Here is a 23,550-nt window from a genome sequence, read left to right on the forward strand (position 1 = left end):
TTGGAAACATGGTGAGGAGTATTAGCATAAGAAGCTGCCTTATACTGAACAAGATCATTGGTCCATCTATCTCAGTACGATTCATTTGATTCAGAACAGCTTTTCAATGTCTTTGGCAGGGCTCACTTCCCCCTCTGGAACATTTTAAATTAAGCCTACAATCTTCACACTGCAAGGCCTGTGCTTAAGATTGGATTCATACAGAAACCCAGAAAACTCAGAATATTGTGCAGAATTCTCTAGTGCATCAGCCTTCTTCAGGCTTTCTGTCTTTGTAGTAGGGAAATTGGTGAAGGAAGAGGTTGACCGTAGAGACTAGTGTGCAACTTGGTCTCCATCCCTCTCACAGTCTCACTTGGAGCAGGACTGGCCTGAGGTGGACTCAGGCAACCATCTTGGGGGGGGGTGGAATCCCAAGGGGCAGCACCCCCCTGCCACCGGAGGAGCGAGGAGAAGCAGTGGCTTCTGGTGAGATCTTGGAGATATCACCACCCCTTCTCACTTCTCCTGCAACCCTACCACTGTTGCCACAGGGGAAGCAAGGATCAGTGGCTGCAGCTTCTGGGTTGTGGCGAGATTTCACAGACCTCCCACTGGGGGCCAAAGCCACACGTCCCCAGTAAGTTCAGGGGCAGTGGAGAGGCAGCCCCTGTTTTGCCTCAGGCATCGAACCTGGACAGGCGGCCCCTGAGTTGGAGGGTGAATGTCTCAAGCAGGGAGCCTCTTTTACTCCTGGGGGCTCCTTGTGTGTTTTAGAAGCCTGGAAAATCAGGGTTCCAAATTGTGTCAGGGAGCCCCCACACACATAGGAGGCTCCCCACTTTGGGACGTCACCCTCCAACTTGTGAGGATGGCTGGAGTGGTAATGGAAGTGGAACTAGTGTCCTTGCCCCTGTTGACCCCCCTCCCCATGTGTATACTTAACTCACGACAGACAGTCTGTATTTGAGTTATCTTCAGAGGGTCCTTTATCCCCTTATTCCTAGGTGTTGGAAACGTGCTTCTTTTTTATATTAAGAAAAACCAGGCCTGGGTCCTGGATACAGTTATAATTGTGCTTACTTTGCCATTACTGTTTTCCTCCAGAGAATTTGCTCGCTGGAAGGTGAATAATTTGGCATTGGAAAGGAAAGATTTCTTCAGCTTGCCTCTGCCCCTGGCTCCAGAATTCATCCGCAACATTCGCCTTCTGGGACGTCGGCCCAGCCTCCAGCAGATCACCGAGAACCTGATTAAAAAATACGGGACCCATTTCCTGCTCTCTGCCACACTTGGAGGTGAATGGTCCCCTTTCTTCCCATGTCTTTTCTCTCTTAAACTCAAAAACTATAGTCTTCAGCCACATCGGCCGAGTACCTGAATTAAGTGTTGTGTTTTTATATAAAAAAATGTGTTCCAGGCACACCAATATCTCTGTACTACTGTAACAGTTTTATTCATTTGTTTAATTTATGTCCTACTCTTCCTCCTCAAGGAGCTCAAGGTATGTATTGGTTGTGAGATTGCAGATTGTCAACGTGGGAACAAAAGCTCCTCATCATGTGTACTCAGAATTACCGTATTTTTCACTCTATAACACGCACCTGACCATAACACGCATGTAGTTTTTAGAGGAGGAAAACAAGAAAAACAATATTCTAAACGAAACAGTGGATGTATGATTTTTGTGGTTCATGCTGTGGCCACAGACATGTGATCTGACAGTGAGTTTGGAGTAGCCCAATGCAAAAATCCTGAGGATCCATGTGGATCCATGCTTTGTAACCACGTTTTAAGTGGGGAGGAAAGGAAAAGCACTCAAGGGACAAGGAGCACGCGTGGGGTGGGTGGAGAAAGATGCTGCTAATAATGCAGGAGAGGGGTTTAAGGGGAGAAGTAATACGCATGGGGTGGGTGGAGAAGGATCCTGCTCATAATGCAGGAGAGGGGTTTAAGGGGAGAAGAAGCATGCGTGGGGTGGGTGGAGAAGGATGCTGCTAATAATGCAGAAGAGGGATATAAGGGGAGAAGGCTCCTCTCCTCTCCCACTTTGCTCCTTTAAAGCAAGCAGGCTCTGCTTTTCTCCCTCCTCCCTGCTCATCCCTGGCTTAGCGAGCTGAAAAACTTTGCTGCTATGTAGCGAGCTGAGTGGGGAGGATTGAGGGACAGAGAGCCTGCTTGCTTTAAAGGAACCAACCGGAAAGGAGCCGCTTACACGAGTGTAAGCGGCTCCTCTCCTCTCCCGCTTTGCTCCTTTAAAGAAGCAGGCTCTCTGTCCCTCTCTCCTCCCCACTCAGCGGCTCTTCTCCCGCTTTGCTGTTTCAAAGCGAGCCACGGAGGAGGGAAGGAAGGGGAACCATGGATCCTCTGCTCACAACTGCAGCAGATCCCCCCCGCCACCCGTAGGCATTCCCTCCATAACACGCACAGACATTTCCCCTTACTTTCTAGGAGGAAAAAAGTGAGTGTTATGGTGCAAAAAATACGGTAAGTTGCATTGAGTTCAGTGGGGCTTACTTCCAAGTAACTATCCATAGATGTGCAGTCTTACAGTCCCATGCACTGTATCTTTACTTGGAAGGGGGTCCCATTATACAGTGGGGAGGGGGGTCGGTTACTCCCAAGAAAGTGTGCAAAGGATTGCGGCCATGCAGTTTGATTCTATTGTATCCATTGTACAAAATGTCCTTGCTGTGCCAGAGCCTAGGCTGGCACCCAGGGCACAGTTGGCCATACGATGGGAACCATCAAACTGCAAGCAATATGCCTGGTGGTAATGCCCACCACCCTCTTGAACAATAGTTTTGCGACCCTCTAAGTCACGGTACCTTCCCCTGACAACAGTTACAGTCATACCACATCACCCAGCCTCCGGTCATCATGGTGCCACATCTCAGCAGACTGACACGCAGCCCACAGGCAGCAGTGCCATGAGTGTGTCGCAGGCAAGGGAAATAAGGAAAAGAAAGATCAGGCTGAACCTCACGGGAGGCCTCTGTGCTGGCACCACAGCTCAGCAACCAATAGTACTGCTTATACAACAGGGTTCAAATTGTTCAAATTCCTCTTCCCAGTACAAGCATTATGGCCACACACGTATTTTCAGCTCAAGGCAGAACTGGCATGGAGAAGCAGCCACACATTTCAAAGCCTGATGGAAACAAACATTGACTCCAGAGTCTTTTACACAAAGGTCAAGACGGCCCTTTTGCAAAGTTGTGCCCTCCATATGTTTTGGAGCACAACTACCAAAGCCAGCCTAGACCAAAGCTTAGGGAAGGTGAAGTCTGAAATATCTCTAGGGCAGCTGGTATGGGAAGGCGGCCAAGAGCCCTACATTTCAACACAGCTTCCGGATACTACTGATTTCTATGCACATATATTTATGGGCACTCAGTGGGGAGACCATGTTGAATGGAAAAGTGCAAAGGTGGATAAAACTGGCCTGGCATGGGGAAAACCCAGGCTCTCCACACTCAAGAGCTACCCTATGACTTCTTAGTCACATGTATCACTGTCATCCTGGCTTTGGTGGGTCTCCCGCCCCATCCTGCACTCGCTACCGCTGGTCGTATTTTGTTTTATTAAAATCTATATACCATTTTTCAAACTCAAATTAAGTCAATGGTAGGAAGCTAAAAGGAAATAAAATCCAACTGGCGCTACATGGTCAGGAAAGGCCTCCATGAATGTGTTTTCTTCAAGTACTGAAATTGCATTTGGAGCCCAGGCAGTTCCACAGGAAGGCAGTGGTTCTCAAAAAAAGTTCTCTGGGCCACATTTTTGGAATAAAAATTGGCTCACACCACACCAAATTTTTAATTGATAAAAAATACATCTGAAAACAAAAAGAAACAACTCCTAGCAGCCCTTTGTTTATAGCATAAAACACAACTACATAAAATATCATCACAAGGCATCCAGAAAGTATAAAATAATGCAGCTACATAACAACATGAATCCTTCATGAACTATAATATTGGATTGTTCTTGAATCTTCTTGCCACATCCTTTGAGAAGCACTGCAGCGAACCTCTGCAGGTCGCAGCATTGCCAGCTTGGCCTCATCTGACCATCTTGGTGGGGTGAGAGGCACTTTGTCTGGTAAGCTTGATCCCCAGTGCATTGTGTGCACCAGCACAGGCAGATTACAAAGAGGCCCCCTTGGTTCTGTGGGACAGCACAGATTCCACAAGCCCAAGGACCATGTCTTCCCACCACTGGTTCTCCATCAGACCAAGCATAAGACTGTGGTCCAAAGCAGAATTAATGTTTACGTACCATGAGAAAAGGCGCAATGGGCAGTCACAGGAGTTGTTTAGTCTGTTCTGTTTTTGTACAGCCCTCTCATCCTTCCCATAACAGCCCTGTGATGGTGTCAGCTGAGAGAAGGCACATTGCCAAAGGTGAGGGAGCTCCATGGCTGAGCGGTACCATCCTGGCTCTTCGTGATGTTATGGTGGGCTGGCTCTCTTTGCTGAAGCCACCCGCACCCCTTCTCAGTCTTCCCATGTGTATCCCCACGCCTCTTGTCACACCAAGCAACTTTGGGAACCTCACGTGGGGCGTTGGGGTCTGCTGAATCGCCCTTTCCCCAAAATCTGGCAACAAAGTTCTCACACTAATACAAATTGGCGTGAAGACTTTGTTATTATTGATTAAAGCCGTAGTTCAAGGCAGGGCTTAAAGTAGCGGTATGGATTTTTAGAAATCCATAAGTCATGTCTACTAATAGCAACAAAACAAGCTTGCCAGACAGCTAAAGACAATTAGTGACATTTTGCTGTGCAAGTGACCAATTGGCTTAAATAATACCTCCTCACTTGCCAAGGCTGCTTTTTCCTCTCCCCTCCTTAGTCTGAACGTGTGTTTTCTGTGTTTTGATCTTCTGTAGGTCTATTAAAAGTCCACTGTGGAACTGCTGTTGACATCCATATATAGAATTAGCATGTTCAAGTTATAAATGGATCTGATTGTGTGTGTGTGTAGAAATTGACCAGAGGCAGGAGGATATCCTCAGTTTTAAATGTGTTTGTGGGAGGGGGGCTATTGTTTTGTTGTTTTCGTTTTAATTATTTTTTTTTTATCTTGTATTTTTCTCTTGTGAACTGTCCTGAGATCTTCTAATGAAGGGCAGTATATAAATCACAATCATAGCCATAATCATAATCATTGTTAATTTATTCAATGAGAGTTGGCTTAAATGGACCTTCCATAGAAGACACCTAGGGTGCTTTATAAAGCTTGAAGTATGGGCACCAACAAGCATTCTGGGGCTCAAGACCAGGAACTGTGTGGATCAGGAGTTGGTTCATTCCCCCCAGTGTCACCAAGGGGACTGGTCAAAGGAAGGAATGGCAGGCCTAGAGTTGGAAGGGATCACAAGGGTCATCTAGTCCAACCCCCTACAGTGCATGAATCTTTTTGCCCAGTGTAGGGTTCAAACCCACAACCCAGAGATTAAGAGTCTCATGTTCTACTGACTGAGCTATCTATGTTTATAGAACACTGCTGGAACAGCCTAGAATCCTCTTGATCTGGAGAGTCAGGTGACAAGCAAGGAGCCAATCAGATGCCAGTTCCTGATACAGAGCTTCTGGATTTGCCGTGTTCCTCTGCTAAAACTATCCGTATAGTTGAGGGAGGACACCAGGTTTATTAATTTATTAAAACATTTCTATCCCATAGCTGAAAGTGATTTCAAACAGACAGACAAGTTCAAAAGCCTGGTACAAGAAGTGTGGAAATAAAATAAAGAGGTAGTTCTCTTAACCTCTTTAGGGAGAAGGTTCTAGAGCTTGGGAATGATCAGTGAAAGTCATTCTCTTGGCTCTCCCTGTCTGGACCCGTCACAAGGACAGAACAGTTAGTAGAGATGGTTCTTGAGGTAGGAAGATCTCAGGCTATGCAAGGCTTTAAATCAAACTGGGCATGGGAACCAATTGGTGACCAGTGTTAACTGGCACAGAACAGGTTGAGCATGCACTTGACACACAACACTTGTTAGGGGATGCACAATAGCATTCTGCTCCAGTTGAAGTTTCAGTGTTACCATCCAGGGCAGCCGCATCTAGTGTACATTGCAGTTGTCAAACCAGGATTGGATTAGAGTAGAGGTAATGGATTACTGGGACGCGGGTGGCGCTGTGGGTAAAAGCCTCAGTGCCTAGGGCTTGCCGATCGAAAGGTCGGCGGTTCGAATCCCCGCGGCGGGGTGCGCTCCCGTTGCTCGGTCCCAGCGCCTGCCAACCTAGCAGTTCGAAAGCACCCCCAGGTGCAAGTAGATAAATAGGGACCGCTTACTGGCAGGAAGGTAAACGGCATTCCGTGTGCTGCGCTGGCTCGCCAGATGCAGCTTTGTCACGCTGGCCACGTGACCCGGAAGTGTCTCCAGACAGCGCTGGCCCCTGGCCTCTTAAGTGAGATGGGCGCACAACCCCAGAGTCTGTCAAGACTGGCCCGTATGGGCAGGGGTACCTTTACCTTTACCTTTAATGGATTACTGAAAAGAATGGTCTGATCTCTCCAACCCAGGGGTGGTTGGGACATTAGCTCAAGATGGGAAACTATGCTCTTAACAACAACTCTAAGCTGCTTCTTCAGAAGCAGTTCTGAGTCCAGGAATACATCCAGATGTTCAGATATGGTCACAGGGACCCCATAAATCACCGGCAGGCTAATGACCTCCAGATCATACCCTACCTGTATTGCCTCTGTGCTAGTCTTTGATTCACCTGTTAAAGGTATTTGCCCACCCGTGGACTCCAGATATGGACTGGTGACCATTGAAGGACTTGAGTCGGGGGAGTGAATTAGCTTTTGTGGGTGAAGCGAGTCTGCCGGAAAACAAAGCCGTGAGCCTCACGTAACAGACAAGGAGAAGCAAGGGGTGATCGTGATGGGATGGTAGTCAACTTTTCAACGTTTTCCAGGGATCTGGCTCTGGCTGAAGCTCTCCTGTGAGATGTGGCTTTTGTCCTTTCGTTAAGCTGGTGATTGGACAGTCACCCAAAAGGGACACTGAGCCCAGAGCATCTGGGTCCTGATGTGGAGCTCGCTAAACACTGTGCCTCATGCCTTTGCAGGAGAAGAGTCCTTGACCATTTTTGTGGACAAGCGCAAGCTCAGTCGGAAAGCGGAAGCCGGCGGCCTGGCAGGAAGTGGTGGGAGCAATGCCACCGTCTCCTTGGAAACCCTGCACCAGCTGGCAGCCTCGTACTTCATTGACCGGGAGAGCACCCTGCGGCGCCTCCATCACATCCAGATAGCAACAGCTGCCATCAAGGTAACCCTGGAGGCGAGCCAAAAGGGGGATGTTCTGTAGCACATGAAGCCATTAGCTTCCAAGGCAGCTCTGTGTAGAGCATGTTGCTGCAATCTAGGCCTTGATTGGCTCACCACCTCAGCATCGGGGGGAAAGAGAGAGGGCAGAATAGGCCACAGATTTGCATGAAACATGCATGTGGTAATTTATATGTGAAGGTGTAAATTTAGCAGTGATAACTATGATGCAGTGCCCCCTATGCAGCTGCCCAATTCATCTGATTCTTCCTCTTCAATAATAATAATTTAATAATATTTTTAAATTTATATCCCGCCCATCTTGCTGGGTTTCCCCAGCCACTGAGGGCGGCTTACAACATATAAAAACCCCACAACAAAGCATCAAATATTAAAAAATAAATAAATTCCTATAAAAGCAACAAACAAACCAATAAATCAATAGGAACCCATAATAACAATAGCAATAGTTAACAGTTTAGAGTTATACCCAAATTAAAATAACCGCCAACCCCATCTAAGCATTTAACCAACATCAACCCGACAAAAACAAAACAGAGGAACCAAAATTAGAAACATTTTAAAACATCTTTGAAACAGGGAGGAGATTGCCCAGGTTAATTGCAGAATGCCGCGGCGAGACTCCTTATGGGGTCTTTGCTGCGAGACCACATTCATCCGGTGCTATATCAGCTGCACTGGCTCCCGGTGGAGTACAGGATCAGGTTTAAGGTGCTGGTTTTAACCTTTAAAGCCCTATACGGCCTAGGACCCTCGTACCTACGGGACCGCCTCTCCTGGTATGCCCCACAAAGAAACCTACGGTCTGCAAATAAAAACATCCTGAAGGTCCCAGGCCTCAGAGAGGTTAGGCTGGCCTCAACTAGAGCCAGGGCCTTCTCGGCTGCGGCTCCAATCTGGTGGAACGCTCTGTCAGAAGAGACTAGGGCCCTGCAGGACTTGACATCTTTCCGCAGGGCCTGCAAGACAGAGCTGTTCCGCCAGGCCTTTGGCCAGGGCACAGCCTGACTCCCTCCTCTGGCAACCTGCACAGAGTTTTGCTTAATGGTTGCCATTAACTTGATTTTAATTAATTTTTATAATGAAATATTTTTAGAATGTTGGTTTATTTGATTGTTTGATTATTTGATTGTTGTTAGCCGCCCTGAGCCCGGCTTCGGCTGGGGAGGGCGGGATATAAATAAAATTTATTATTATTATTATTATTATTATTATTATTATTATTAAGGTTCCACATGAACAGGGCTCTGCTGTTACTGGGAATGAGTGGGAGGGTCCCATGTTTACCCCTCCCCCTCACGCACACCATCTTTGACTGGGAAGTTTTGGCTAAACAGTAGGGACTTGTAACAGGGGTGATTTGTGGGGAGCAAAATTTTGCATTTGAGGAGGTTCATTGTGGGCGGCAGCCGCTGTGGCCAAAAATGGTGGTAGCACTGGCTCTTGTCCCAGGGCTCACTGCCTGTCATTTCTCAGAATGAAACTCAATCATGAGGTAGTTTGGTTCCTGGGGAGTGGGGGAGATGGCAACTCTTGCTGTTAAATGCAGGGGGGCTTGTGCAGTAGCCATCATTCCTCCACACCCCAAATGCTCTGCTGGGAGGCCACTGCAGAGGAGGTCTGAGGAAAAGAAGGAGAAGAAACTGCACAGCTGACACATAATAATAATAATAATAATAATAATAATAATAATAATAATAATAATATATTTATACCCCGCCCATCTGGCTGGGTTTCCCCAGCCACTCTGGGTGGCTTCCAACAAAATATTAAAATACAATAGTCCATCAAACATTAAAAGCTTCCCTAAACAGGGCTGCCTTCAGGTGTCTTCACACAACCGATCACTGAAAAATTGCCCAAATCCTTTCTGTCCTCTTTTTGCTGATTGGAATTGGAACAGCAGGTTGGGGTGTGTGTGTGTGTGCGCGCTTGTGGGGTGGGAGAGTATTGCATTCCAAGATATACCGTATTTTTCGCTCTATAGGACGCACCTGACCATCGGACACACCTTGTTTTAGAGGGGGAGAACAAGAAAAAAAACAACTCCCCCTCTCTGCTCAGCGCCCCTTCAGCGAAGTGGCAGGAGAAATGGAGCCCCTTCCATTTCTCCTCCCGCTTCGCTGAAGGGGTGCTGCGCAGCTCTCCCTCTCTGCTGAAGCCGGAAGAGTCTTGTTCTCCCAGCTTCAGCAAAAGGAATCTGAAGCCTCCGGAGCGCAATGTGAGTTCCCGCTGCGCTCCAAAGGCTTCAGGCGGCTACCCCTGAAGCCTGGAGAGCGAGAGGGGTTGGTGCGCACAGACCCCTCTCATTCTCCAGGCTTCAGCGAAAGCAACGCGTAGCCTCTGGAGCGCGGAGGGAGTGCTCCCTCTGCGCTTCGGAGGCTTCGCGTTGCTATCGCTGAAGCCAAGGAGCCTGCTTTCGCTCCATAGGACACACACATTTCCCCTTAATTTTGGGAGGGGAAAAGTGCGTCCTATAGAGCGAAAAATACGGTAAGTATGGGCTGTGAGTATAATAGAGAGGAGGTTTGGCATTGGTTATTACTTACATCACAGTAAACACAGTATATAGAATGTCCTTTTTGTTGTTGAGGGTGGTTTATTGTGTGTGGGATAAGCAAGATACATACCATAAGGGACCCGTGGAGGATTCACAGAAAAACCATCTCACGCTTTTGAAGGATCCACATCCAACAGGACACGTCGTCTTGTATGAGGGATGGGGCAGGTTTTGTTCTTGCTGTGAAATTGTCCCCATTAAACAGAGGAAAGTAATGGGGTTGTAGGTGCTTAGCACACCGCCTGCCCCTGTTGATCCCAGGTATAGAGGAGCATTCAAGCCTGCTCCTTTCTATGTCATCCCATTCCAGATTTGGTTCCTCGGTCACATGACAGTGTAGCAGGATATTGGAAAATGGGAGGTATCATGACCTCGTTCTTTGAGTGCAGGTCATTATGTAACCAAAATGGCACCATCTTCCTATGAGATGGAGAGATCAGCAGGGCTTGCAGATGTGCAAAACTTATGGGGAGGGAGCCCAAAGGGCAGGGGTCAGCAGTTGTTTGACCCTGCCTCACCCAAGACTGCACCCCAGAGCCAAAGTCAAGAAATCCCTTTCCCAGTCCCACTAACTGATTTTCTTTTCCTTTGGGGGGGGGATGCAGGATTCCAATCCCCCAGCTCCCTCCAACAATGTACTGCAACAGTCAGACTCAGCACCAGAAAAGACGCTTGTTTTCCTGTTCCATTTCATTTTGTGCAACAACTCTGCTTTTGTCCCCCCCCCCCTTAGCCACTCTCCCCCTGCCTACCTTCCTGCCTGCCCACCCACCCCATCGCATATGCCTGGATTTTAATTTGCAGGTTGCTTAAGCAAGGCTGCCATCCCTGAGATCTGCTACCCAGCTCTGCAATTATAAACCTATCGCTTTAGTCAGCCTTCTCCTCTCCCATTCCGCTCCCACCCCCCACCCCCCCGCCAAGGAAACAGGAGGGGCAGCAAGCAGGGAGTCAGACCACAATTGGCGCCTTTGTGCTATTTGTGGGAAATCGGCCATGCTAATGATGGTGAGCTTTCATGGGGGGGCGGTGGCTAGAGGCAGGGCTGTTCTCCATCAGCAGGCCAATTACTGCACAATTATTCCTCCTTTTTAGAAGCAAAGTGGCCTCTTGCATTCTCATAAGCCTGGAGTGCTTGGCTCAAGTTTTACTGTTTCAAAGCGTTCTCTCTCTCTCTCTCTCTGTTTTGTCGCATTTAATGTCACTTTGGTTGGATTTCTGTGTTTATACACCCACCCACAGTTTGAGGATGTTGAGTGAGGGTAATTCAGTGTAAACAGGGCCAGCTCATGAGGTTTCAATGTCCAGTGTAGAAAATCCAAACGTCCCTCCCCCCTCCCCCGCTAGTTGAACATGGGTCCCATCCACCAGCAATGTTTTGCCTGCGAGGCTCAATTGAAACAAACATGAGCTGTGCAAGAATCCACACTCTTCCTGTGCTTCTCCCATTCATTTTGATGAGACGTGCACAGGAGACAATCCTGGTGGATTGGGCCCAGTGGCACATATCTCTGTCTCTCTCTCTGCTGGCCTTAACGGCACACAAAATCTGCTTCCATGCTTTGTCGTAGGACTACTTCTGCGTGCAAAATGGCTCAAACCATACAAAACTCAAACCATACAAAAATGCAAATCAATGTATACAAGCAATTATGCCTGGCTTAACCCCAGCTCCCGGCAAGCCAGCCTAAATAGTAGTTTCAAAATATCGCTGGCTAAGCTTCTAAAGATTGCATGATTTCCCTCCATCTGGAGCTTAAGTCTTGTGCACGTGGAGATACACACTTTCGCCTTCTTGGAACGTGTTTCTGTCTCTGCCTGTCTGTTCACCCCATTGTTTGTGGCTTTAGAGATGACTACTAAAATGTGAGGTGCCTAGGCTGAAATCACACTAATGCTCATAGTTAAAACACACACACGCAAACTTTCTTGGAGCACTTGAATGGAGGGTTTTTGTTTAAGGACCAAAACAAATGCAATGCGGTTGTGTGGAGGGGGTGGTGTGAATGTGAGCAGAGCAATAGAGGATCTTGAAACCTTTTCCTGCCAGACATTTTTCCAGTCAAAATTGACACCCCCAACCCAGGTGCATTCCTACCTTCAAGAGAAAATACATGGGGTATTTCTCCACTGGGAGAAAACCAGCCTTTTGGGAGGGTGAAGGTCGAAGAGAACATTGGGAAAGGGCTCTACTTTCCAGTTAGAAGGGACTTTGCAGCTGTCCCATATGGGTATCGAACCTGCAACCTTGGCGTTATTAGCACCAAATTCTGTCATCAAAACATATGCACACAATTCAATCTAATGTTCAGAGCAGGTATGTTAAGGATGGGCAAAGGTCCTTTTGTCTTTGCATTTCAGTTGTTTATGGTAAAGCTGCACTCTTCCATTGCTTAGGTCACTGAAACCAGAACGGGGCCACTAGGCTGCAGTAACTATGACAACCTGGATTCTGTGAGCTCTGTTCTTGTCCAGAGCCCTGAGAACAAAGTTCAACTTCTCGGTAAGGATTTTTCTCCTTCCACCTGCCTGGAATTGCATCCACATTATCCACTGGACACTAACTGGACTCATCTTCTAACTTGCTCACAAGGTGGAAATAGCAATCCTAAGCTGAAATGCATTTGTCTTGGTGTGTTGCTTGCTCCTGGCTCACAGTCTTCACCTCCTTTCTATGGCAGAAGGCCTCAGAACGGGAACTGAGTTAGATCACTCTGCACCCTGAGTTGAAGGCTTAAGCCCAGCTGCTGTGGCTGGAACTGTTACCTGGCCCAAGGCAGATTCTGTATAGGGATCCCTTCATTTATATCTGTAACCTACCTTCAGCTCTGATCACACTCAAAATCAATCAGAAGATGCTCCTTTAAGTCAAGAGCTGGATCATGCAAACTCTTGCAGGCCTGCTAACCACCCGGGTGAGTCATATGACTGCACCACATACGCAGAAACAAAGTTATTTGAATGTGTGTGTTCTTTCATTGAAGAACACACAGTGCTTCTGTATGTTACAGGGGTAAATAGGGGTTAAATGCTGAAGATTATGCATATTTTTATGAAGATGTGGAGAAAATCCATCATCAATAAGAATCAACAAGAAGTTTGGAATATCATCCATTCGGTGCTTTTTAAAAACAAACAAACACACTAATGGATGCTATAGAATCATGGACCAAAGACATGAAGTGCATCGTTTTGTTAATATGTGTTGCCTCCAGTAAATTTTGTATATTGCCCATGCAATATTCCATCAGGCAACTGGGCTAGTTTTGTCTACTCTTGCTGAAGATAGCATATTCAGACAGAGGCCATGCCCAGGACTTCTCCCTGAGGTCCATTTAGCCAGAGAAGCTGGAGCTTGCCTGCCCCTGGGACCATCTGCTGCTCTGCTGTGGAAGTCAGAGTCCTCCCTTGGTTCATTGTCTTTTGATATGTGCACAATCACCAGGGCTTGTCCTCAGTCTCCAGCCAACTCACTTTAAGCGTGTACAGGTGTGGGACTTTTTAGTATATGCACAAACAGATAAAACTCACAAATCAGTGGAGTTAGGTTCTTTTGCAACATCTAAAGGGCAGATATCATGAAAGAAGCCATTGTTCCATAGGGTGGGTAGGTCGGAAAAATCTGCTAGGGAAGTGAGTGTAGCTCTCCGGTTTCCATACGGGGTGCCAACTTTAATAAAATACTGTGGGGGCCCAGCTAAGCCCCACCCCACGTAATCAATCACATGATGCAGTGCAAGCATATCATTTGAATGGCAATGCCCATCACCTTTGGGGGGCCCTTCAAATATTTTATTGGGGGGCCAACACCCCCTCGGCCCCTAGGAGGTGGCTCCTATGTTTCCATACTACCTGTTTCTCCTTGATGCAGCTATGGCTGAGCTGAGGCCTGTAATTTCTCTGCCTACTTTTCGCAGGCCTGCAAGCCCTGCTGCCTGAGTACTTGTGTGAACGCTTTGTGGCTGCTGCCTTAAGCTACATCACCTGCAATTCAGAGGGGGAGCTGATATGCCGAGAGAATGACTGCTGGTGTTACTGTGGGTTCGGTTTCCCACAATGCAACTGCCCCGAGGCTGACATCCAGGCTATGGAACAGAGCCTTTTTCAGATCCAGGGAGTTTGGGAGAACCACAACCAACAGTTTCGGGAATCAGGTGAGTTTGGGAAACGTGGGTCTCATGGGCAACGGGACGATGGGTGGATGATTGCCCACATCCAGTTGACTCAGCAAGGAAGGATGATGGCAGGTGGCTGAGCCAAGGAGCCATTCACTGTTGCACCTCTCTTGTGAACAGCCTGGCAGAGAATGCAGATGAGCCGGAAGATGAAGGAAGCAGTGAAGGCAGGTCTTGTGAGATGCCAGCCACTGCAACAACCACAAGAAGGGCACACAAATTTACTCAGTGAACCAGAGAAGACTAGCAAAATGTGGGGAGGCAAAGATTGGCTGAGTGTGTGGTGATGGAGCTAAGCATGAAGATAAATGTCTGGAAAGGGAGAAAGACAGCAGGAGGAACTGGAAGCAATTTTGGGAACCTCCTTTAAACTCAGTTGGAAACCAGAACCTATAGTTTGTAAAAAGAGCCAGCTAGGAAGTGCTTGACCATTGATGGTTATTGACATCTGGAGGTCAACCAGCTGAACCTGAGGGAGAGTGGCAGTTCTGGGGCTCTGAGGGCTTCCTTAAGTAGATTAGCAGCAGTGGCTTTTCCTAAACTTTTATGTTAGAAGAAGGTAGATACAGCATTTTTTTTAGAGTCATGGGGCTAATTCAAATGTGTCATCAATGTGTTCAGTACAAATAGATCTTTTCCTGTTTCCAGGTTAGTTCTGCATATTTCCAGCATGGTCAGTTAGGAAAAACAAAATGTTCATGATCATACTACAAGTAACAGCTGCTGAGAACAGCTTAAACATATAACCACTAAATCAGTGTATTATAAAACAAAAAACAAATTGATCAGAAGATAAGTATGAACCTTATCAAGGCAAATAAATAGATAAATACACATGCAAAGCAATTATTTTAATAATAGCTGAAGAAGAAGAAGAAGACGACGACTCATCTGCTGATAGAATTTTCAGTAAAAAAAAGTGCTTTAAAGGTAGTTGAAATCATGAAGAAAATCTGTGGGGGAAACACTATTGGCTGACAGGACCCCTTTGTTCCTGCAGCTACTGCTGAATGTTTGAAGCTATTCTGTTGGATTTTTAGTCCCACCCCCCACCCCCGGTCCTTTCATAGCTCTCATGTCACCTGTTAGGCTCTTAGGTGAGCAAATTGGAGAAAGATGGTGACTGTGCCTCCAGCTGCTGTTACTCATTGGGCTTTCTCCAGTTTTTCCTGACAAATCTGCTATCACTTTGTGTGGAGCACAAACGTCTTTTTTGTGTGCTTTTCAGCAGGCTTTTTGAGGCTGAGAAGTTTTCAGCCCTTATTTTGGTGGGAGATATGGAGGGGGCACCGAGGAAGCCCTTCTTCACCCCCACCACAAAGGATCCTGGGAGGGTGGAGAGGTGGAGGACAGAAGGCAGGGGAAGGCACTGGTTGTAGTGAGTGAATGCAAGACTTCTGCAGCTCCCAAGAAAGTGATGGAACAGTCATCAGGTAAAGGCAGGAGAGAGGCAGTAAAAGTGGAGCTAATTAGCAATAGCTGGAGCAGAGTTCCACTTCCCTCTGTTCTAAAAGAATTCTATTTGCTCCTTCAGGGCTTGCAGGATTTTGAGGCCTGACAGATGACAGCAAAGCTATAAAAAATGAAAAGAAAGTAAGAAAGAAACCCAACAGAAGCCAAATTCTTAGTGATAGCTGGGGAAACAAAATGGGGAGGTCCTGCCAGCCAGTGCTGGCAAGGAGGAGTAGAGGCTGCAATCTCTGCTTTTGCAAGGCTAACGTTTTCTTGGAAACTGTGAATTCTAAAGTAGCAATCCTTGTTCTTCTAATTACTGAGTATGTACTATGGGGCTGAAATAAGTGGCATAGCATGGGTTACCGGCACCCGGGGCGGGGCAAGTGTTGCGTCGCCTCCAATGGACCGGGCAATGGTTGGTCCCTTCAGCCTGTGTCTAATCAAGGGAGTCTCCTTGCTAACTCATCCCAACCTGGGAGCAGAGATAAGGCACAGGAACACCACTGTGTTGCCTTGCCCTCCTGCCTTTGCAGTGAGGCACTCTGGGCAATGCACATGGCTCTGGCAGTGCTTTCCAACCTTCCTCTTCAGTGGGCAGCAGTGGCAACCTCCCCTCCCTCCCTCCCAGCAGTCCCAGGGTCTGGCCCAGTCCCTGGCCATGAGGAGGAGGCAGCGCCACCCCAACCCCAAAGGCCCGGCCTGGGCAGAGCTTGCTTCCTGCAGCTCTGGCCTCAATGAGGGAGCACCTGATTGCGCCCCCTCAGAAATTTGCACCCAAATTTGCCCTCCCATGCTATCCTGTGGGCTGAAATGAAAATCTGAAAGTTAACAGAACTTGCCATTCCTTTCCACAAACAGAGGTTGATTGGAAAGAGATAAGAGGAGTACAGTAACTCATACAGGGAGACAGTGGACGACCCTCCATCACGGAAGAGTGGAGCCTTGCAAAAGGCACTGGTTATTAACATATTCCTCACAATTTTTTGGAAATTAATTTGGGCTATGAGTGGGGCTGGGCTGAATTCTTTAAAAAAAATTGAACTGTATCTTTTTTAAAAAATTGAACTTTTGTTTTTAAAATGGTATCTTAGTTTTCTATTATTTATATGGTGCCATCATTGTGTGAGGTGCTTTACAGAGCAACAGCGGCAGGGGTTGGGGGTTGGGGAAAACAGGACCTGCCCCAAGGAGCTTACAGTCTTAAATTCAACACAGGAGGGAGTTGCAAAGCGAGGTGGATGGAAGGATAACAGAGGAGGAAAAAGAATATATTCAGTTCAGTTGCACATATTTGGGATGGGCTGATGGCATTTTTATTCACTGTAAATATGGGTTAATCTAAAAACAAAGTTAGTCAATACAATAGCCTCAAATACAGGATACTTACGGAGTTTATAAAAAGCATGCGGACATCCCAGTTCCAAAAATGAGACAAAATATTGGATTCATCTTCAATAACGTTAATCCGACAAAAATTGTTTTTCCAATAATTTATTTCCCAATACTGTCTGAATTTCCAAAGAATGTCAAGGTGATGGTGTGATATATATATTCTTCCTTTCCTGCAATCTAATATGGGATGTCAGATTTAATAAATCTGTTGTAAGCCAGCAGTTATTTCACCACGGCTGTATGGATAGAGATTAACGCTGCCATCCTGTGCACATGGGGACTGTGGAGAGGCAAAATAAGTCAAGGCTTCGCAAGCAGAGGCAGCCTGTAGCTCCTGCCTCCCAACGTGTTTGCCTGCAGTCCCTTCCTGTCTCCTCTGCTGGTCTCCATGCGCAGAGCCCAGCTTATAGGTGGCGTTGGATGCGGTGTATCACGTGCAGGCAGCTTCTGAGCCTATGCATACAAGATACAATCCAAAGAGCTGAAAAAACAGTTGAAAACAAAACAGAAATCAGCAGATACAGTATATTGGGGGACGGACGGACGGACACACACACACACAGAGAAACAAAAAAAAGATGCCCATTCACCCAACTGGGCAAGTCTGTTGGGGCAAAAATTTCTTCAGTTGTTTCCGGAAAGTAGGTGTCTGTTGTGTCTTGACAAGGAATGTTGCTCTACAGAACAGGAGCAGCAATTGTAAAGAAATGCAATGGTTTTCCTAGAATCATAGAATTGGAAGAGACCATGAGGGTTTATCTAATTCCATCCTTTGCAATGTAGGAATTTTCTTTTGCTCCAAGTGGGGCTTGAACCCACAGCCCTAAGGTAAGGGTCTCCTTCTCTACAGACTGAGCTACTCACTCTGTTCTATACTTGCTATATAATTTAATCATTTGCCCCTCCCCAAGTATTTCAAAATACGAAATATTCTGAAATAGCAATTAATGGGAAACAACCTTGCATTCACTTCTATCATCCCCACTGTGAGATAGTGGTTTAAAGACACAGTCCTTCCCCAAATGGAGTGTTAGCAGGGAATATATATATATCACTGCTGCATAATTTGCCTCTGAATAACAGATACCAAAATGTACTGGGAAACAACAAGTAACTGCATTCACACCTACCGGGTTTTGCCAGTTGCAGTCTAGGCTGATGCTGGTGCAGCCCTCTATTTTTGCATTTGTCCCCTAGGGTATAGCCAGGTCGTTCACACACCCTCAAGCGCCTTCTGCATCTTTTTCTTGGAGCATCTAAGGCAGCCTTTCTCAACCTGTGGGTCCCCAGATGTTGTTGAACTACAACTCCCATCACCCCTAGCTAGTGAGGCCAGAGCTCAGGGATGATGGGAGTTGTAGTCCAATAACATCTGGGGACCCATAGGTTGAGAACCAATGATCTAAGAGCTTACTCTCCCCAGGGCACCACCTGCAGCCCCTTTTTGCTTCTGCTGAGAGAGTGCACTATGGGTATGTCACAAAGTGTGGCATGGAAGAGTCTCTGCATAGAAGAAGCATGGATAGGGAGAGGAGGGCTGTGCTGTAGCCCAGTCTGCAACCTGTTTGTTGTGAAAAGGGAGAGAAGGATTAGAGTTCTAGGTGACTCATAGAACCATAGAATTGTGGAGTTGGAAGGTACCCCAATGGTCATCTAGTCCAAGCCCCTGCAATGTAGGAATCTCAGCTAAAGCATCCATGACAGATGGCCATCCAACCTCTGCTTAAAAACCTCCGAGGAAGGAGAGTCCACAACCTCCTGGAATCAAATGATAAAACTGCCCTATTTCCATTGTTACTCGATGTGCCAGGGATTTTTTTTCCCTTGGAGGAGCCCCAAAGCGATACAGTCCAGGTCAAAATTTACCACTTGGTCCTCTACCTTCTTAAAGGAGTGGTGACTTTCCAGGTGTTGAGTGTTGCTTTCCAGTGCTCTCCTTCCTGCTGACATCCTGTTCTGTCTTGGCAGAGGAACTACAGTCCCTGGTGAAGAAGTTCCCTGTGGACCACTTCTTGAACTTAACAGCCATCTCCCAGTACTGGGCAATGGATCCTGATATTCAGCACCGCTACCAGAAGTTGGGCAGCACCTTGAAGATGCTCTCCAAGAAGACCCATCGGATTGTCCGGCGTCTTTTCAATCTGGCCAAACGCTGCCACAGGCAACCTCGCTTCAGACTTCCCAAGGAGAGGTCTGGTATATTTTTTGGACAGCTTTGCTTGGGCACAATCCAGTACAAAGATAGATGTGCCTCCAGCCCGCTATGTTCTGTGTGCTGAAGCATGTCTAAACTCTGTTTGGATTGTGGTCGTTTTCTTTTGGGGTCCAAGTGGGAAGGATCTAATATCTAATATGGAATCTGAAGCCCCCAAGAGGCTTAGTCTTCTACATGTTACACAGACTGGGAAGGAGCTGTATACATACATGTACGTACATACATACATACATACATACATACATACATACATACATATGATAGAGATAGATGATAGATCGATAGATAGATGATAGATAGATAGATAGATAGATAGATAGATAGATAGATAGATATAGATAGATGATAGATGATAGATAGATAGATAGATGATAGATAGATGATAGATGATGATGATAGATAGATGATAGATAGATAGATAGATAGATAGATAGATAGATAGATAGATGATAGATAGATAGATAGATAGATGATAGATGGATAGATAGATGATAGATGATAGATAGATAGATAGATAGATAGATAGATAGATAGATAGATAGATAGATGATGATAGATAGATAGATAGATAGATAGATAGATAGATAGATGATAGATAGATGATAGATGATAGATAGATAGATATAGATGATAGATATAGATAGATAGATATAGATAGATGATAGATAGATAGATGATAGATAGATAGATGATAGATAGATAGATGATAGATATAGATAGATGATAGATAGATAGATGATAGATAGATAGATAGATAGATATAGATATAGATGATAGATAGATATACACATATACACATGCACACACACATCACTGCCCATCTGAAGGAGCCAACAGCTCCCCTGTTTCCTGACATGCCCCCAAACTAGGGATTGAATTATGCAACCCAGGAGCTGCGTATACCTCAGTTTCATTTATTTCCCGCCCACAACTGCCAATGGTAGGGTTGCTTTTTTTTATTTTTTAACAGGAGGGCAGGGTCCTGGCCGCCCCACCCTGCACCCTCCTCCCCAACTTAGTGAGTCTAAAATAATAATTAACAAGAGTAATTGTTTCTTATTTATGCAAAAGTGCAATGCGAACATTTTAGCTCAAAGCCCGCTGCTCACACATCATTGAGTCTTTGGATCACAACTGATTCCCTTTTCCTATATGCGGCACAGAAAGGCAGGGAAAGAGGAGCCAGGTCCTTCTCATCCCTAGAGCAGGCTTCTCCCATAATTACATAAAGGGATTTCAGGTGACTGAGTTCCATCAAACACTACCAGTCACTGGCAACTTGCCAGTTTACCACCTGCAGAGAAGGTTTCACAATTACAGAACACATGCATGCATCCCTCTCAAGTGGAATTCCAGCCCCCTGATTTTCTATGTGGAAAGTGTGTATACTTTATGCAGTACTAAGGTTTACTGCAGAAGGATTTTGCTTTCTTTTTTAGGGAGTGATTGAAACATGGGAAATGGTTCAGACTAATTATACACGTCTTTGCTGTGTTGATGCAAAGTTAACTTTTCATCTGCTTTGTGCCTTCTTCTGCCAGGCCCTTGACCTACTGGTGGAGCCATGCTCAGTCCCTCCTCTATTGCAGTGAGACCTCTGTGCCAGGAACGTTTGTGGAAGAAAGCCACAGCTGCAGCTGCCCCCATGACCAGCCCTCCTGCCAGGGGACTATCCCATGTGCCTTGGGCGAAGGACCAGGATGTGCTGCCTGTGCAGAGGACAACGCCACCCAGTGTGGGTCCTGCAACTATGGCTATGTGCTCACCCTGGGACTGTGCCGCCCAGAGGTGGCCGAGTCCCTGGAGCACTATATAGGTTTGGAGACTGACTTGCAGGACTTGGAGCTCAAGTACCTTTTGCAGAAGCGGGACAGCCGCATTGAAGTGCACTCCATCTTCATCAGCAATGACATGCGCCTGGGGACCTGGTTTGACCCCTCCTGGAGGAAGAGGATGCTGGTAACCCTGAAGAGCAACAAGTACAAGCCAGGTTTGGTCCACCTCATGCTGGCCCTCTCCCTCCAGATCTGTCTCACCAAGAACAGCACCCTGGAGCCAGTCATGGCAATCTATGTCAACCCATTTGGGGGCAGCCACTCAGAGAGCTGGTTCATGCCCACCAATGAAACTGGCTTTCCCGACTGGGAAAGGACTAACGTGGATGCCTCTGGCCAGTGCCAAAACTGGACCCTCACTTTAGGCAGCAAGTGGAAGACCTTCTTTGAGACAGTCCATGTCTACCTGAGGAGTCGCATCAAGTCTCTCAATGACAGCTCAAACGAAACCATATTTTATGAGCCTTTGGAGATGGATTCTTCCAAGAACCTAGGCTACATGAGGATCAATAGCTTGCAGGTTTTTGGCTACAGCCTGCCCTTTGAGTCTGATGCCATTCGGGACCTTGTCCTCCAGCTGGATTATCCGTATACTCAAGGCTCTCAAGACTCTGCTATATTGCAACTGATTGAGATCAGGGACCGGGTAAACCGCCTCTCTCCACCTGGGAAAACCCGCCTTGATCTTTTCTCTTGCTTGCTCCGGCACAGGCTCAAGCTGGCCAACAACGAGGTAAGTCGCATCCAGTCCACCCTGCAGGCCTTCAATGCCAAATTGCCAAACCCAGTGGAGTATGAGACTGGTAAATTGTGCAGCTAGCCTTGGGAGTGGGGCAGGGCTGTCCTTGTAGCTCCCGGAGGGGAGGACTGGGGAATGAGAAGCCGAGACTTCCAAAGGCCTTACTTTCATGCCAGCTGTGCTCTTCGGCGAGACAGCCAGCTGCCAGCCTGGAAGACTCCAGCGTTTGCAGACTCTGTGGCACCAAACCCGGGGATGAGATGCGGCACAAATCTCTGGCACGACAGCAGCTAAGAAGAGACCAAATGGCAGGGCTGCTGCTGCAAACGTCTTGCTTCAGTTGCTGAGGAGTCTGCCTTGCATCCTCTCTTTTCTTGCAGGCTGCATTTGTGGAGCATGCAAGAAGATGTACAGGCCCACGAAGAAACCAGGAGATGGAGACATAGAAGGGAGAGGGAGAGATACATGACCGAGGGCTGAACTTGTGGGAATGGCACTAAAGACACGGCCTTTGTGATCTGGTCAGCAGCCCTTAAACACATGGAGAGAGGAGCAGCAAAAGGATTGAACGAGGATTCTGTCAAGTGCTTCAAAAACACCCACTTAGGAGAACTGTTCTTTGGCCCTTGCCTCCCCTGGCGCAGTTTACTTTTGTATTGTTTTTATGGGTGTTTCTAACAATGTCATCGCCTTTACATTCTCCGCATTACTTTCTAAAGCTGCCACCCCAAGCACGCTTCCTTGGACATTAGTGGAAGTCCGTTTCTCGCACCAGTGAAACTTGCTCCTCTTAAAGGAATGAGTTTAAGAACACAGTGCAGAGCCCTGATTTCAGCTGCCACCCGGGATCCACAGTTTTGCTTTGTTTCCTGATCCACCCCTTTGGGGTGAGATCTTTTCAGTAACTGGTGAGTGGTAGCGTTTGGCACATGAAAAGTGTGCCTAAATTGCCCCTTTCTCTCAACCATCCCCAGGGAACATGTCACCCTCTTCTGTTCCATTCACATCACATGGTCCTGTCACACAAAGCTAATTTCACCAGGGGGAAAATACACTTTTGAAGAGTGTTCCCAGTGGCACACAGGCAGTTTTTAAATGGGTATTCAGAGCCCAATGGATGATTGGCCTTTCAAGCGTTTATTTATTATGTATTGGTTTTAACTGATTGGCTTAAAAAAAAAAAGTATTTCTGCTTTTGCGTTTTTTTTTAATTTGAGTGGGATGTTCATTTTCAGTTGACTCCTCCAGCTGAGTTACACATCTTATCCAAGCGTTTGTTTTAATATATTTTGTAAGGGGTGGGATGAGGGAGAAATTGTTATGTTATGTTATGTTTTGGTTTGGTTTGGTTTTTTTGGAGGGGGAAAAAGGGAAAGCAGTAAACAAATCAAAATTGACTAAATGGCTTCTTTAATAGCTGGAGTGTGTGTGCGCAAGTGCAAAGACATCTGAGTGCAAAGAAATATGTCTTCTTCTCTTCTTCTTTGGCAATCACTTGCAGCCGAGTAAGATTGTCTTCCATAAACACGGTTTTAACAATGAGTCCGTAAGTGACTGTGGAGGCCAATTCTGGATCCACAGGTCCTTCCACAGTGGGGATATTGGTTTCCGGGCGGGAGTTGATCACGGTGTGGATTTGCCAAGCGTGCCTTCCTCTTAACACATTTCTCCCTCACGTCTTGAGTTCAAATATCTTCAAAGCCCATGACACCTTTGGTCAAGGCTGTTCTCCAACTAGAGCGTTCGCAGGCCAGTGTTTCCCAGTTGTCAGTGTTTATACTACATCTTTTTAGATTTGCCTTGAGACAGTCTTTAAACCTCTTTTGTTGACCACCAGCATTACGCTTTTCATTTTTAAGTTCGGAATAGAGTAGTTGCTTTGGAAGACGATCATCAGG

General features: G+C 46.6%; 1 protein-coding gene across 1 annotated transcript in view; it reads left to right on the forward strand.

Annotated features, from left to right (window-relative positions):
- BRINP2 (BMP/retinoic acid inducible neural specific 2) overlaps positions 1-23,054 on the forward strand; it is an 86,412-nt gene extending 63,358 nt beyond the window's left edge. Inside the window, exons 3-8 of the mRNA XM_053391248.1 lie at positions 1,087-1,277; positions 7,065-7,264; positions 12,239-12,344; positions 13,759-13,995; positions 18,832-19,054; positions 20,620-23,054. Of these exons, the coding sequence (XP_053247223.1) occupies positions 1,087-1,277; positions 7,065-7,264; positions 12,239-12,344; positions 13,759-13,995; positions 18,832-19,054; positions 20,620-21,733 (2,071 nt within the window). The 3' untranslated portion in view covers positions 21,734-23,054. The remainder of the gene's footprint in view (positions 1-1,086; positions 1,278-7,064; positions 7,265-12,238; positions 12,345-13,758; positions 13,996-18,831; positions 19,055-20,619) is intronic.
- Positions 23,055-23,550: the final 496 nt, after the last annotated feature.

This window comes from Podarcis raffonei, chromosome 6 (genome assembly GCF_027172205.1).
Source record: "Podarcis raffonei isolate rPodRaf1 chromosome 6, rPodRaf1.pri, whole genome shotgun sequence".
In the NCBI taxonomy this organism is placed as follows: domain Eukaryota; kingdom Metazoa; phylum Chordata; class Lepidosauria; order Squamata; family Lacertidae; genus Podarcis; species Podarcis raffonei.